This window comes from Ursus americanus, chromosome 3 (assembly GCF_024610735.1).
Source record: "Ursus americanus isolate L20-20 chromosome 3, mUrsAme1.1.p, whole genome shotgun sequence".
Classification (NCBI taxonomy): Eukaryota; Metazoa; Chordata; class Mammalia; order Carnivora; family Ursidae; genus Ursus; species Ursus americanus.
The window spans coordinates 27,377,141-27,394,833 of NC_142129.1; the positions used below are offsets into that span (position 1 = coordinate 27,377,141).

Genomic DNA, 17,693 nt, shown 5'->3' on the forward strand with positions numbered 1-17,693 from the left:
AGGGATAGATAGAGGATCTGGCTGTGGCTAAACAGCAAGACAGTAAGGGGGTTCATTTATCTTTGAAATCCAGGTTCTTGAAAGTATGATAGAAAACAAGTTCAAAAGGAGGTTGGGTTATTCATGTGTTCTTGACAAGAGAAAATGTAGGCCTGGTCATTCTTATGCATTGGGATTTTAAATTAAGCTGTATTGCGGTGCCTGGGTGGCTCAGTTGGTTTACCGTCTGACTCTTGATTCAGCTCAGGTCATGATCTCAGTGTCATGAGATAGAGCCCTGCGTCGGACTCTATGCTCAGTGTAGAGTCTGTTTGAGATTCTATCCCCCGCCCTCTGCCCCTCACCCTGCTCACACTCTCTCTGTCTCTAAAATAAATAAAAACAATCTTTTTAAAATAATTAATTAATTAGTTAGTTAAGCTAGTATTCACAAATTCTATCCAGAGCAAATTAGGAAGTTTTAGTCAAGGCCCAGCTTTGTTTCCTTGTTTTATTGTCAAGGTTACAGAGGCAGACTCTCTATAAAACTGTTAACATCCAAACACCTTTATTCTTTCTCCTTTGAAAAGATAATGTGGTGAAGGCATAACATACTCCTAGTTTATTAAGGATTTCTTAGACCATCCCACTGAAAGTGCAGGGACACTAGGTGACCAAACACCAAGCTCAGAGGATTCACCCTGACGTGGGTGAATCAGAGGACAGCAGAGCTAGACATTTTATTGCCCCGGGAAAACCATAAATAAAATACCTCATTAAACTCAGACAGCAGTTTTTATAAATTTTTCACATGCAACTCAGAATTTGCAATGCAAAACAAAGCCATGTAATAGATGCTAACTTTTGTCAATCACTTAGCACACTCCAGGTGATTTCATTTCAAAATTATTTAGATAAGCCAAATATAATAATAATATATTTCAGCCATTTTTCATTGAAGTATAATTGATATCCAACATTATATTAGTTTCAGGTATAATGAAACATAACGATTCCACATTTGTATACATTGTGAAATGATCACCAGGTAAGTTTAGTTACCATCTGCAAACAAAGTTACCATTTTTTTTTTATGACAAGAACTTTTAAGGTTTTCTTTCTTAGCATCTTGCAAGTGTGAAGTGCAATATTATTGACTATAGTCACCATGCTATACAATACATCCCCATGTCTTCTTTATTCTATAACCAGAATTTTGCACCTCTTGATCCTCTTGAACCCATTTTGTCTACCTTCCTCAACTTCTTCCCCTCTAGCAACCACCAATCTGTTCTCTTTATCTATGAGTTTGGCTTGGTCTGATTTTGTTTGTTTATGTGTTTATTAGATTCCACATACAAGTAAAATCATGTGGTATTTGTCTTTCTCTGTATAACTTATTTCACTTAGCATAATACCCTTGAGGGCCTTTCATGTTGCCACAGATGGCAGCATTTTATTATTTTTTATGACTCAGAGGTATTCCATTGTGTGTGTATGACCTCTCTCTCTCTATATATTACACCGCATCTTCTTTATCCATTCATCCATCAATGGACACTTAGGTTGTTTCTATACCTTGGCTATTGTAAGTAATGCTGCAATAAACATAGGGGTGTGTATATCTTTTCAAATTAGTGTTTTCATATTCTTCAGATAAATACCCAGTAATGGAATTACTGAATCATATGGTAGTTGTATTTTTAATTTTTTGAAGGATGTCCACACTGTTTTCCACTGTGTCTACACCAATATACATTCCCACCAATAGAGCACGAGGGTTCCCCTTTTCTCCACATCATAGCCAGCACTTCTTATTTCTTCTCCTTTCATAATAGCCATTCTGACAGGTGTAGGTTGATCTCATTATGGTTTGATTTGCATTTCCCTGATGATTAGTGATACTGAGCATCTTTCATGTGCCTGTTGACCATCTGAATGTCTTCTTTAGAAAGGTCTATTAAGGAGGGCACGTATTGCATGGTGCCCTGGGTGTTATACGCAAGTAATGAATCATGGAACTTTACATCAAAAACTAGGGATGTACTGTATGGTGACTAACGTAATATAATAAAAAAATATCATTATTAAAAAATGTATATACAAACTGAGGGCTTTAGAGGGGAGGGGGTGGGAGTTCAGGATAGGCTGGTGATGGGTATTAAGGAGGGCACGCATTGCATGGTGCACTGGGTGTTATACCCAAGTAATGAATCATGGAACTTTACATAAAAAACTTGGGATGTACTGTATGGTGACTAACATAACATAATAAAAAATTTGTATAAAAATTTAAAAAAAGAAAAAAGAAAAAAAAGGTCTATTCAGATCCTCTGCCTATTTTTTAATTGTTGTTTTTGTTACTGAGTTTTATGGATTATTTATATTTTTTGGATATTAACTCCTTACCAGATATATAATTTGCAGATATTTTCTCTCATCATTAGGTTGACTTTTATTTGGTGGATAGTTTCCTTCTCTATGCATAAGCTTCACAGTTTGATATAGTCGCATTTGTTTATTTTTGCTTTTGTTGCTTTTGCCTTTCGAGTCAGATCTAAAAAAAGTATCACCAAGACCAGTGTCAAGGAGCTTACTGCCTATGTTTTCTTCTAGTAATTTTATAAATTCTGGTCTTACATTCAAGTCTTTAATCCATTTTGAATTAATTTTTGTATATGGTATGAGACAGTGGTCTAGTTTCATTCTTTTGCATGTGGCTGTCCAGTTTTCCAAATACTATTTATTGAAGGGATTGTCTTTTCTCCATTGTATACTCTTGGTTCCTTTGTCATAAATTAATTGACTATATATATTTGGGTTTATTTGTGAGCTCTCTCTTCTGTCCCATTGATCTATGAGTCTGTTTTTATGCAAATACCATACTGTTTTGATTATTATAGCTGTGTAATATAGTTTGAAATCAGGGAGCATGAGGCCTCTAGCTTTGTTTTCTTTCTCAAGATTGCTTGGTTATTGAGGCTTTTTGTGTTCCATACAAATTTTAGCATTGTTTGTTCAAATTCTGTGAAAAATGTCATTGAAATTTTGATAGGAATTTCATTGAATCTATTGATTGCTTTGGGTAATATGGACATTTTAACAACATTAACTCTTTCAAACCAGGAGCACAGAATATTTTTCCATTTATTTGTGTCTTCTTTGATTTCTTTCATCAATGTCTTACAGTTTTTAATGTACAGGTGTTTAACCTCCTGGTTGAATTTCTTCCCAGGTATTTTATACTTTTTGATGCAATTATAAACGGAATTGTTTTCTTAATTACTTTTTCTTACAGTTCATTGTTACTGTATAAAATGCAACAGTTTTTGTATATTGACTTCGTATCCTGCAAACTTACTGAATTTGTGTATTAGCTCCAATAGTTTTTTTGGTGGAGTCTTTTAAGATTTTCTCTATATGATATTATATCATCTGCAAATAGTGATGGTTTTACTTCTTCCTTCTAATTTGGAAGTCTTTTATTTCTTTTTCTTGCCTAATTGTTCTGGCTAGAACTTCCAGTACTATGTTGAGTAGAAGTAGTGAGAATGGGCACACTTGCCTTATTCCTGATCAAAGGCTTTCAGCTGTTTACCATTGAGTATGATGATAGCTGTGGGCTTGTCATATATGGCTTTTATTATATTGAGGTATATTCCATCGATACTTACCTTGTTGAGAGGTTTTTTTAATCATAAATAGATGTTGAGTTTTGTCAGATGCTTTTTCTGCATCTATTGAGATGATCATATGAATTTTATCCTTCGTTGTGTTAATGTGGTGTATCACCTTGATAGATTTGTGGATGTTGTACCATCCTTGCATCCCTGGAATAAACCTCACTTGATCATGTTGCATGATCCTTTTAATGTAATGTTGAATTCACTTAGCTAATATTTTGTTGAGGATTTTGCATCTATGTTCATTAGGGATATTGGCCTGTAATTTTTTTTTCTCGCATGTCCTTTTCTGGGTTTGGTATCAGGGTGATGCTGGCCTCATAAAATGAGTTTGGGAGCATTCCTATCTCTTCAATTTTTGGATGAGCTTGAGAATGAGAAGTATTAAATCCTTTAATGTTTTGGTAGAATTCACTGGTGAAGCTCTTTGGACTTTTGTTTGTTGGGCATTTTTGATGACTGACTCAATCTCCTTATTAGTAATTGGTCTTTTCAGATTTGCTATTTCTTCATGAGTCTGTCTTGGAAGATTGTATTTTTCTAGGAATTTATCCATTTCTTTTAGTTTGTCCAATTTGTTGGTGTATAATTTTTCATAGTAGTCTTTTATGATTATTTGTATTTCTTTGGTGTCAGGTATAACTTATCTTATTTCATTCTGATTTTATTTATTTAAGCCTTTTCTCTTTTTCTTAGTAAGTGTAGCTAAAGGTTTTTCAATTTTGTTCATCTTTTCAAAGAACCAGATCTTAGTTGCATTGATCTTTTCTACTGTTTTTTTAGTCTCTGTTTCATTTATTTCCACTCTGATCTTTATTTTCCTCCTTCTACCAACTTTGGACTTGATTGTTCTTTTCCTGGTTCCTTTAGGTGCAAGGTTAGTGTATTTGAGATTTTTCTTGTTTTTTGAGGTGGTAGCCTGCCAACAACTATCTTTCCAATTGTTTCAGATTTCTAGGGCCTAGAGATGCTATCCTCCCTGGTCAGCAGAGCCAGGCACTCATGGGGCATCTCCTCCTCTACTTGTCTGCTGGCTTTAGCAGGGCTATGAGTGCAGGACATTCAGGTTCCCAGCTCGGACAGGGATGCAGGAGCAGTATACGAGTGGGGCACACCCACTAGTGTTAGCAAGATAAAGGAAGAATGCAAAAATGACACCAACTAGCACCTCTATCCCTGGACAGAGTCCTAATAGGCTCTGCCCCTCTGTGAGACACTCGTTAAGATTAGCAAATGACTCTCCTTCATGTATGGTCTAGGAAATTTTCAAACTGCTGATTTTATGCTGAGTCCCAAGGTGTATAAATTTGTACATGAGCCTTCAAAGAGTAAAATCTGCATTCCCTACAGTCCCATGGTTCTCCTGAACCTAAGTCTCCTTGGTTTTCAAAGTCAGACATTTCAGGAGCTGCTCTCACTGGTGGAGATCCCAAGAGCTGAGGTGCCCGATGTGGGACACAAACTCCTCACTCCTCAGGGAGAAACTCCATATTTTGAGATACCTCTCAGTTGTGGGTCACCATACCACACATGGGGTTTTTGGTGAGGCAACATCTCTTACCTGTCTGGATGTGGCTCTTTTATCCTTTGCTATGAAGGAAACCATTCAGCTAGTTCTTAGGTTTATTTTTCAGAAGAAATTATCTCATGTGTAGCTTTAGATATGTTGCGTCTGTGGGGGGAAGTGAGTTCAGTTCTGCCATCTTGAACCCCAAATCTCAACCATTTTTTAACAATGCCCTAAAACAGCAATACACAATTTTATACCTAGCAAAGTAAAAGATTCTACTAGGAATTTCATTTTTGTTGAGTCTCCCTGTGTTTCTTCAGGAGCTCAGTTGTCTTTCTTTTTCTTTTTCTTTTTCAGTACTTCTTTTTTATTATTATGTTATGTTAGTCACGATACAGTACTTCATTAGTTTTTGATGTAGTGTTCCATGATTCATTGTTTGCATATAACACCCAGTGCTCATTGCAATACATGCCCTCCTTAATACCCATCATTGGGCTAACACATCCTCCCACCCTCCTCCCCTCCAAAACCCTCAGTTTGTTTCGTGGAGTCCATAGTCTTTCATGGTTCATCTCCCCCTCTGATTTCCCCCCCTTTATTTTTCCCTTCCTTCTCCTAATGTCCTCCAGGCTATTCCTTATGTTCCACATATAAGTGAAACCATATGATAGTAATCCAGTCAAAAAATGGGCAGAAGACATGAACAGACACTTCTCCAAAGAAGACATACGAATGGCTAACAGACATGTGAAAAAATGTTCAATTAGTTATCAGGGAAATACAAATCAAAACCACATTGAGATACCACCTAACACTAGTTAGAATGGCAAAAATTAATAAGGCAGGAAACAACAAATGTTGGAGAAGATGTGGAGAAAGGGGAACCCTCTTACACTTTTGGTGGGAATGCAAGTTGGTACAGCCACTTTGGAAAACAGTATGGATGTTCCTCAAAAAGTTAAAAATTGAGCTACCCTATGACCCAGCAATTGCACTACCAGGTATTTATCCCAAAGATACAGATGTAGTGAAAAGAAAGGGCACATTCACCCCAATGTTCATAGCAGCAATTCTACAATAACCAAACCGTGGAAGGAGCCGAGATGCCCTTCAACAGATGAGTGGATAAAGAAGATGTGGTCCATGTATACAATGGAATATTACTCAGCCATCAGAAAGGAGGGATACCCACCATTTGCATCGACATGGATGGAACTGGAGGGGATTATGCTAAGTGAAATAAGTCAAGCTCAGTTGTCTTTCTAAAAAGCAAAGCAGGAGGCTCTTAACCCCCAGGTCCATGTTACTTAGAAGCTGACTTAGTCTCATCCATGTCCTATAACTTGGCATTGTCCTTCTTTCTCTAGAACAAAGCACAGTAAAAGGTTTTCTCTAGGTTTATTTCTGCCTTTTAGTAGGAAGAGAAGACAGGTATACACTGGTACCAACCAATAGACACCAGGGAATGCAAATAAAAGTCACATATGTCTTGTCCCAGGGGAAAGGCAGTAACTTGACTATTTATGCACTCCAAAAGAACTGGAAGTGCATTTTATAGGCAAATAAAGGTGAACACAAGCATTCATACACACTGAAAGGAGCACAGAAAATTGATTATACACTATTATCTGTTTCGAAGGAAATGTGAAAGAAACAAAGAAGGAGGATTTTTGTTTGTTTGGTTTTGGTTTTTCATGTGTACTAAATTTTGGCTTTTAGAATCCCTAAGAAATAACTATTTACTGCCCAACTCATAGGTGCGGAGGCCTTCAAGTTTCTTCTTACTTTCTTAGTGACACAGCTCCATTCAGCAAATGTGGTTGTGATTTAAATGATGATTTCCCAGCCTCATTATTTCACCTCGCATTTTTCCTTTGTTCTTTCCAGGAAGCAGAATGTGCCTACACGCTCTTTGTCGTTGCCATATTTTGGCTTACAGAAGCTTTGCCTTTGTCAGTAACAGCTTTACTGCCTGGTTTAATGTTTCCATTGTTTGGGATCATGGCTTCTAAGAACGTAAGTCCTCTTGCAAATGTTTGTCATAATTAGATTCCTTATTTTGTGCTGAGAAAAGTTGTGTTGAAAGGGAACAAGAGGGACACCCTGGGTGGCTCAGGCGGTTGAGGGACCAACTCTTTGGTTTCTGGTCAGGTCATGATCTCAGGATCCTGAGATCAAGCCCTGTGTGAGGCTCCGCACTCAGTGGGGAGTCTGCTTGAGAGTCTCTCCCTATGTTCCTCCCCCTTCTTTCTCCCTCTCTCTCTCTCTCTCTCAAAATACATAAATAAATCTTGAAAAAAAAAAAGGGGGGGGGGAACAATAATCTTGTTGAGAAATGCATGTCCTGCCTTCCCAGGCTGATATCTGTGCCTGGTGTCTCCCTCCCAACAAAAGGACCAACCCTTTCACATCCTGCATTAGCTTTTTCTTTTCAGCAGAATTTGGTCTCACACAGTGTTAGAAAAGCAGTTTTTGTTTTTAATGAAGAAAAAGCTACCCTGTTTTCTTTTCCAGAAACCTGCCATTTCAAAAGATAAAGCCAAATTAACTTTCATGTGTATTTCTATTTTGTTCTTGCTGAGAGGAGTTTATTCATGCTGAGAGGTGTTTCTTACCTTTATACAATCTAAGGGTACCTGTCTGAAGAAAATGGATTCAGTTTCCCATTAAAAGCATGAAATGCATTGAAATCAGAATATCTATCTTCATGCAGTCTCCAGCCACCCAGCACACAACTTCCTAAACCACAGCTGAAAGAGTCTCAGGAAAGATGCCAAGTTCAAGATGCCAGTCCCTGCAATCGATCACCGTTGGACTTCTATCTTCTGCCAGAGTCCAATATTGCTATCTTGAGGTTCATCTGTCTTGTAATGTGGGTGGAGATTTTTCTTTTTAATGAGTCCATGATATAGGGGTTTTTTGTCCTGTGGGAGAAGGTATTCTTTTCCTTCTCTTCATGTCATTCTCCCTCATTTTGTAGTTCAAATCACCTTTTTGCATTTCAGATCCATTTTGCTCCTCTTTTCTTACTGCATTTTTCCTTCCCTCCTAACCTTGACTCTTGTTTCTAAGCACCACTGATTGGGAAGAGAGGGCAGCCAGTGCTGACACTCTGCTGTCCCACAGAATCTGGGCTCTGTAACTGAAGAAGTTTTTCAAATTCTCCAATATGCTACATAGCGGTTAGTAAAGGAAATTTTAAAAAGAAAGGATTGGCAAGTTCTCAGAAATAATGTGTCAAGTTATTAACCCCTGTTCTGCTGGCTTGGGTGGTTGTACCTCCAAAGATAATTAAGTTCAACAGTGACATATTTGTCTCTTATGATTTAATAAAAATAAAACTGACTAAATTGACTTTTTAAAAGATGCTGAGATAGAAGCAAGATTAACTGGAATTGGGGCATTTCTGTAGCAATAGGCTAGAGGAAGACGGGAGAAAAAGGGGGCCTAGGAAAGCCTGGCTGTGTGAGCACTGCCGAAGAAATATCTTGGCCTCTTCACAGGATGTGGAGGCCCAGCTAGAGGCAGCAAACTTCTAAGTACTGTCAGCAGGTACATGACTCAGACTGCTGGTACCTGTCCCGGGAGTCCTTCATCCCCTGTAAGTGTCAGCTTCAGACTAATTCAACAGTCATAGAATCTTAGACTTGGAAACACATTCTTCTGGGTCATTTCTTCCTGGGGCAGGGATTCCTCCTCCCAATATTTCTTACAGATGAGATCACTCAGGAAATGATTAAAGGCTTCCTGTGCATGGGACCAGAATACCCCACAAGGAAATACGTATCATTTTTGAAAACTTTGAATACTTAAGTCACTCACCTTTATTGAGCCCAAGTGTAAAACTTAGTCACTTTGATTCTAAACTTTTCTCTAAACATCTACACACACACACACAAGCACACACACAACAATAACAACAACAAAAACCTCATATTTTTTCCATATGAGAATGTTGCTTGGATGTGAAAATAAATATCATTTCCTCCTTAAGTCATCCCAACTCCAGTCTTTGTGGTTTCCAGACCTCAACTCCCTTTTTTAACCCCACCACCTCCACCTGCCTCGTCTCCACCATCTTCACTCCTCTTCCTGGAACTGCCTCTATTTTGTCAGATTAATACTTACAGATTAAATAGTTCATAAATGTAATGTCTGTCATGTGGTAAGCACTCAATATATATTAGTATTATTATTTGCACATTGGCAAGGGTGAATAGATCACTCTAGAAACATTCTGATTGTTGCAAAGCTAAGTGAGTCTATCTCCCCTCTGGTATTTCAGCCTCAATTCATTTTAAACTTTATGTGACTTCTTTCACCGTAAGCTTAATGGGAACTTACAACAAATCAAAGTCCTTAGGCATTTTAGTATAAAAAACTTTTCTTCAGTCTTGTGATCCTCTTTCCAGATAGGGCAACTGATCTTTTACAAGAAATATCTGACCAAAGCTACAGGGAAAGGTCTAGAGATTTAGTCAGAAGACCTGAGCTTAAAACCTGATATTCACCACTAATTATTTGTATGATCCTGATCATGTCCCTTAGCAACTCTTTTTTTCTCATCTATCAATAGGGAATGCCACATAATTCAGGGGTTGTTGTAATAATCAAATCAAATAATATTCATGAACAATGATACATACTAGGCATCAAGTATTCTTATGAGTTTTAATATCCACAGTTAAAGGTATTAAACTATCATGCCAGCCTACTGAAGCATATTGGAATCTCAACTCTGCCATTGAGAATAATATGTCTTTAATGTCTTCATCTAAGTTCAGAGCTCTACACAGAGCTTGAAACTATGGTGGCCAAAGAGAAGGCTGTATAGAGCTCTGAAGATATGTTTACATATAAACTTTACACATATAAATGTGGAGGTATACATATGTATATGCAGACATTATATTACATATTTACTAAGTCATTTGATAAATATTTAGGTGCTAGGACACTGCCAGGCTCTTGGGAATATAGCAATGAATAAATATAGACAAAAGTCCTTGTCTTCCCAGGAGAAAAGATACAATAAAAAATATACATTAATGTATAGGTAAATTATACTGAGGAGGTAATTGGTGTTGTGAAAAAATGCAACAAGATATAAATAGGATGATCAGAGTAGACCTCAGTGAGGTGTCAATACCTGAACAAAGACTTACAGGAGATGGGGGAGTTAGTCATGTGGCTATCTGGGGAACAACCATTGCTGAGGGGCAAATACCCACCACAAAGACTTCAAGGCAGGTGTGTGTCTGCAGTGTGATGAGAGCAAAATGAGTGAAGGGGAGAAGGACAGAACGTGATGTCAGGGAGATAATTTGTGGAGGGACTAGACCATCTAGGCCCAAAGTAGGCCACCGTAAAGTTTTAACTCTCAATGAAATGAGACCCTCTAGAGAGTTTTGAGTAGAAGGGTGACATGATCAATTTGACTTTTATTTAAAAGGATAATTTGGACTTCTGTGTTGAGAAACAAGGCAGAAAGAAGGAAATGGGTAGCAGGTTATTGCAATAATCCAGTTGAGAGACCATGGTAATTCAGACCAGGGATAGTAATGGGGATATTGAATATATTGTTAATGTATTTTTAAGATAAAACCAACAAAACTTCCTGTATGATTTTACATAGCATATGATAGGGTGAAAAAAAGGGGGGGGGCATTCAAGGATGCCTCAGAAATTTTTGACCTGGCAGCTGGAAAAATGCCATTGCCATCACTCAAAATGGGGGAACGATGGGCAGAGTAGGCTTGTTGCAGAAGAGAGGCTGACGCTGGGAGTACAAAGTTTAACACTAAGTTTGAAATAACTATTTGACATCTAAGTGAAGGCGTTGAGTAGGCAGTTAAATGCAAATGAGTCCGGAGTTCATGAGATAGAGCTGAGCTGGAAATATAAGTTTGAGTATCATCAGCATATAGGTGGTATTGAAAGCCTAAAACTTGATGAGGTGATTTAGAGAGTGAGTGAAGATTTAAAACTAACAACAACAAAACAGAGGACAAAGAACTGAGCTTGGTGTGAAGAGAAAGTACTAGCAAAGAAGAATGAGAAGGATAGGTTATTGAGGTAGGAGGAAGGCCAGGAGAGTGTGAGATCCTGGAATCCAAGTGAAGAAATGTTTTAAGGATGAGGCAAAGATCAAATGTGTCAAATCTGTTAATAGGTCAATTAATGTGAAAACTGGGAATCGACCATTGGAATTAGCAACAAAGCATAAATAAATATATTTTAAAACAACAAAATATGTATGATATAATTATTTCTAATCATATGCATTATAATGGACTTTTCTTAAAAATCTCATTTAATTCAAAAACTTGTGAAATATTATTGAACTTTAATGGGTAAGTATATTGACTTGTAGGAAGGTTGTGAACTGGTACATTATATAGCTAAGAGAGAACCCAGGTGCTCTGATTGCAAAAGTGCATGTTTCTTGACGAAATTCCATTTTGAGACAGAAATATGATTACCTTGATCTTAAAAATAGATTTCAGGGGCGCCTGGGTGGCACAGCGGTTAAGCATCTGCCTTCGGGGGAATGAAACATGAGAGACTATGGACTATGAGAAACAAACTGAGGGCTACAGAGGGGAGGGGGGTGGGGGAATGGGATAGGCCGGTGATGGGTAGTAAAGAGGGCACATATTGCATGGTGCACTGGGTGTTATACACAACTAATGAATCATCGAGCCTTACATCGAAAACCGGGGATGTACTGTATGGTGACTAACATAATATAATAAAAAATCATTATAAAAAAAAAAAAAAAGCATCTGCCTTCGGCACAGGGCGTGATCCCGGCATTATGGGATCGAGCCCCACATCAGGCTCCTCTGCTATGAGCCTGCTTCTTCCTCTCCCACTCCTCCTGCTTGTGTTCCCTCTCTCGCTGGCTGTCTCTATCTCTGTCAACTAAATAAATAAAATCTTTTAAAAAAAATAGATTTCAAATTCCATTAGGAATTTTATTTGACATGCCTTTTTGCCTCAAAAATAGTTGTAATTATCATTTACAAACCAGTAACATTTTCTCTTATTACCTCCTATGTACATAGGCTATAAACAAACACATATGCTTGTGACTAATGTGCTACAAATATGCTAACGACAATGAAACCCAAAGAGTAGGTAATACAATGGAAAACAAAGAATGTGAAAATTCCTCCTTAGGTTTACAATTGATTTCATTTAGACAGTTGGGCTGCAGGCCATTTTTTGTTTACATAGTCCATTAAGAGATCATCAAACTGTGAATCTGAGGGCCAAATCTAGCCTGCTACCCAATTTTTAACATAAAATTTTATTGGAAACACACAAAGCCATTGATCATTCATTTAAATAATGTCTTTGGCTACTTTTTGCTACAAAGACAAGTTGAATAGTTGCAATAGAAACAATAAGGCTCACAAAGTCTAAAACATTTATTATCTGACCTTTACAAAGTCTGCCAACTGCTGACATAATCTAAAGAGATTACAACAAGAATATCTCATGGTCCTGGACTTCCTTCTGTATTTAATCACTTACTAATAATGGCTTACTTCTATGCATTCCATTGTAAAAGAGATAAGAGAAGAGGAAAACTCAAATGTCTATTCATTTTTCAGTAATCAACTTGAGTATCAGGTCCTGTAAGAAAACTTTCCCCATTCCCCTAGAAAAAGGTGGTCATTATTCTTTGAGCCTCAACTATACCTTGAAGAAATATTTTTCATACACCTATGATACCTTACTGCAGTCTTTGTTAACTTGTTTTTCTCATCTAATAACCTGTAAACTCCTTGAATCTAGGGACTTACTAATTCAGTAACTATTGAGGGCCAATATGTGCCAGACATGTGCTAAATCCATGAATACAATGATCAATAAGATACATCTCTGCCTTCAAAATATGTCTAATCTAATAAAGGGGATAATTAAGTAAATAAATGATCACTATATAGATTAGGATGTGCTCTCACAGAAGGAAGTAGCATCCAACTAAGCTGAGGATAGTCAGGAAGGCATCTTAGAAGAACTGACATCTGAGTTCATCCATGAAAGAAGATTATGGATAACCAAAGTAAGAGAGTCATTCAGTTAAATGACAGGCAAGTGTTGAAGCATTTCTGTGACTGGAGAATTACACATATAAGGAAAAGTTGGCAGAGCACTGAAAGACTAAGCTGGAAAGGTGATATGGGACTAAATGATGAAGAGTCTTATAAGACATGTTGGGAGGATTGGATTTGGTCTTAAAAGACATGGAGTCCAGTGAAGGAGCACAGAAAGCACAATGATGTGATTAGATTTACACTTCAGAAAAGTAGCTGTGACAATGGTAAGGGGCAGATTAGAAAAAGACAGAAACAGTAACTATGTGAGAAGCAGGAAGGAGCTTAATTAAGGTAGTAATGTTTGAGTAGAACAAAGTGAACAATTTAAAATATATAGGGGGACGGGACGTCTGGATGGCTTAGTCACTCAAGTGTCTGCCTTCAGATCACGTCATGATCCCGGTGTCCTGGGATTGAGTCCCACATTGGGCTCCTTACTCAGTAGGGAGCCTACTTCTCCCTGCTGTTCCACCTGCTTGTGCGCTTGCCCACATGTGCTCTCTCTGTGACAAATAAATAAATAAATAAAATCTTTCAAAATAAAATATATAGGGGAACTAGAGATAATAGGACTTTGTGACTAATACACACATACTGGAAGTGAAAAAGGAATCATAGCTGACTCTTAGGTTTCTAACTTGGGCAACTAAGTAGATGGAAATTTCCTTTGCCACAAGAAGGGATATGCTTAGTTTTTAGATCTTTGTGGGAAATTCAAATGGAAATGTCCAGCTGGATACACCAGACGTATCTGATTGGATATAAAGATTTTAGTGTCGTCAGCATTCATTCAGCAAATATATATTGAATGCCCACTGTGTGCTGGACATTATTTTAGTCACATAGAGTTAGAAATTGTAAGATTCAATCTTCAGGTGTACAAAACAAGAAGACTGGAGACAAAACCCTGTAGAATACCAACATTTAAGAAAAGGGCAGAGGAAAAGTAATTTTCAATGTAGGCCAAGGAGAAAAATTCAGAAAGGCAGAGATAGACCCAGGGAGAAAAATAATGACTCATGAGTCTGTAAACACTAGTAAATTAATAATTTGTAATAATACTAATACTGAGAGTAACGATTGAGAGAGTTGGGAAGGTAGAAGTTTGGGAACAGAGTGTAGACAATTGGGATTTAGGAGCTCAGAGACCATAGCTTATTCACTGGCTCCCTTCCTCACTCTCTCATTCATCCAATATTATTTACTGAGCTCCTTTTCTGTACCAGGACTGTACTAGGTGCCAAATATGCAACAACTAGCAACACAGATTCCTGGTACTCTTAGAATGTATAGTATATTACAGAAGACAAGCAACAAGCAGGTAAACACACTATTTACATAATATAACATGCTATGAAGGAAAGAAACAGGGCTCTGTAATATAGAAAAATAGTAGAAACTATTTAGAAAATCTGGATATTTGAGAATTGAGGTGTGAAGAGGGAAAAACACGTCAGATATTTATAATTACATTCCCTGTTCACATAACAGTTTTGGTGCATGGTAAACACTTATTTGATGTTAGAGTAATTAATAAATGAAATAATAAGGAAATTGATGGAATTATTTTCTATTATGCAATACTATAAAATGTAAAGAGGTAAATACAAACTGTGAAAAACACAATAAATTAACTTTTCATAAAACATAATGAAGAGATCCACTTGTCCACTTTTAATTCCAAAGCTTATTTTTACCCTTTTTAAACTAAGCCAAGCTTAGTAAGCTATATTAAAAATGCTAATACAATTTAAAATAGCAAAATTATCATGAGAACTGATTTTTCTATTCGTTTGTGGTTTTATATTGAAATAGTTATTTTCCAACTCTTGGGGTGCCTGGGTGGCTCAGTTGGTTGAGTGTCTGCCTTTGACTCAGGTCATGATCCCAAGGTCCTGGGCTCAAGTCCCACATTGGGCTCTCTGCTCAGTGGGGAGCCTGCTTATCCCTCTCTCTCTGTCCCTCCCCCCACCCTGCTCGTGCTCTCTCTCAAATAAATAAAATCTTTAAAAAAATGGTATAAACAAAAGGTATAGTTATTTTCCAACTCTTCTATTCCTTCTACCAAATATTGTTTTTTTAAAAGGATATTTCCTCTTAAAATCCTCTCCTTTCAGCACTGCCTTGTGATTCAGTTTAACTAAGCAGGTCCTAAAGTCAGGTCTCTTGAATATCCGTCTCATGAAGTACTACACCTAAAAATTTAAAAATAAGGTTTCTGTGGTTAGATAAGTTTTAAAAATATGTTGTGAATAGAATCCCACTCTGTGAGTGGCAATGCATGTTAATATATAAAGGTTTTGAGTTAGACCTACAGGAAAGAAAGTTCTAGTATTTCAGAACTCTATGTCTTGTAAACTTATTTGACCATAAAATCTTTTTGTTGTTGTTGTTGTTGTTGTTTAAGGAAAAGATTAAGTACCTAACATACCTCAGAGCATTCTCTGGTAAATAGGTTGACCCAAAATGTCTGTACACTCCACTAATCTCTGAATGGTGTTAGCTAAAAATGGCTTAAAATGTTGGCTCCTCTTCAAGGGTGTATTTTTTATAGCAAATAATTATGAAGGTAAAACCATTCGAAATATTTAGGAGTGACACTACAGTTTGGGCATAATGGATGGTAATGAAGACACTGGCGGGTTGGAAACTCAACTTGGACTTTCCCAAATCACTGTTGCTGCCATTCTGTTGCAGCATAAACCAGTTAATCCCAGTTTGGAGATGGAAAAATTAAGGCATTGAAGGCACTTGCCTGATGTTACACAGCTATTTCAAAACCCAGTATCTTGGGTACTCTTTTTTGTATGTATTTTCCCTTAACACTGTTATTTCTGGGTAAGCATATAGAACATAGTTAAATTTGTATTGTCACATACCTACGTTTTTCCTAATAGAAAGATTAAGTAGTTTGAAGGTGAAAGTTAAGAGTAGCAAAAAAGTGTTTTCTTGGGCAATATTATTTTTCCCCCACTGATGTAAGTAATCGTGGGCTTAATTATAAATTTCAGGTGGCATCTGCTTATTTCAAAGATTTTCATCTACTGCTAATTGGAGTCATCTGTTTAGCAACATCAATAGAAAAATGGAATTTGCACAAGAGGATTGCTCTGAGAATGGTGATGATGGTGGGTGTGAACCCAGCATGGTAAGTACTGTGTACTGTTCCAGGTTTACTTTCCAAACAGATCATTTTCTTGCAGAGCAAATAACTAAATAAGTGTAATGCACATCCAGGCGATCATTCATATCGCAGTATAATTCATGCCTTTCTTTCCTCTGCAAATATGAAAATGTACTGGAGTTGTAGGAAGAAACAACAACTTTCAGGTCTAATTACAGGGTGATTGGAATAAGTGCACACAACCCTCTCACCTTTCATGCACAGTAGGAGCCAAAGCTGAGAATAGCCTTGAACCCCAATAGACAAGATTGACAGACTTCAGAGTAGATTTCAGTCCTATCTTGTTTATTTGGCTGATTACACATTCAAGACTTGTTCAAGAGCATCTTTGATCATAGGGAGGATGTTAAGAACCAAGGACAAAGGGGCGCCTGGGTGGCACAGCGGTTAAGCATCTGCCTTCAGCTCAGGGCATGATCCCGGCGTTCTGGGATCGAGCCCCACATCAGGCTCCTCTGCTATGAGCCTGCTTCTTTCTCTTCCACTCCCCCGTTTGTGTTCCCTCTCTCGCTGGCTGTCTCTAAATCTGTCGAATAAATAAATGAAAAATCTTTAAAAAAAAAAAAAAGAATCAAGGACAAAGACATTACTGACAAAATACAAATGTGTGCAGAAAAATTCCCAGGTGAGTATTTTTCTTTTTAAATGAACTATTGCAAAGTGAAACAATCAATGAAGAAATTTCATCTACAGAATGTGAAATCACTTAGTTGACTGATTTTGCCCACTGAAATAAGTGCTTTTTTCCATTAAATTAATTAGCTATTTTAGTTTTAATTCTAGCTCTTGTTAAGAACATAGATGTGAGCTAAAAAAAATATATTTCCAGTGTCATAAACACTTGCATGATAGCATTAAGCTCTAAAGTCTTAAGTGGTTCTTCCCTTCTCATTTTTCTTTGAAAATAAGAAAATTTCATTGAATTATATTGCATAGTTCATTCTAGAGTATATCCACATCTGTGTTCATCATTTATGAATCAAATAGTTTTGTTAAATACAAAAAATAACTCAGATGAGACAAATTTTTAAAATATTTGTTACTTAAAATATTTATACTATGTATGTATTGGAAAATTTCACTCTTGAGATGAAATGGTATTCCATGCCTCTCAGGGTGCTATAGAAACGTGTGTCTTTTCCTTGACCGTCTGCTCACTGACCACTGGGGATGGGGTAGTGAACTACACAGTGGAGCAAGAGCCCTGTCCTTTATATCACTGAGTG

At 37.2% G+C, this 17,693-nt stretch overlaps 1 protein-coding gene across 9 annotated transcripts in view; it reads left to right on the top strand.

Moving 5' to 3' along the window:
• SLC13A1 (solute carrier family 13 member 1) overlaps positions 1-17,693 on the top strand; it is a 120,950-nt gene that overhangs the window by 15,350 nt on the left and 87,907 nt on the right. For all 9 annotated transcript variants that reach the window (XR_015723881.1, XM_045792741.2, XM_045792745.2 and 6 more), the window contains exons 2-3: positions 7,063-7,191; positions 16,295-16,431. Coding sequence is in view for 8 of the 9 variants with exons in the window: in XM_045792741.2 (XP_045648697.2) it covers positions 7,063-7,191; positions 16,295-16,431 (266 nt within the window). In the remaining variant the exon portion in view is untranslated. The remainder of the gene's footprint in view (positions 1-7,062; positions 7,192-16,294; positions 16,432-17,693) is intronic.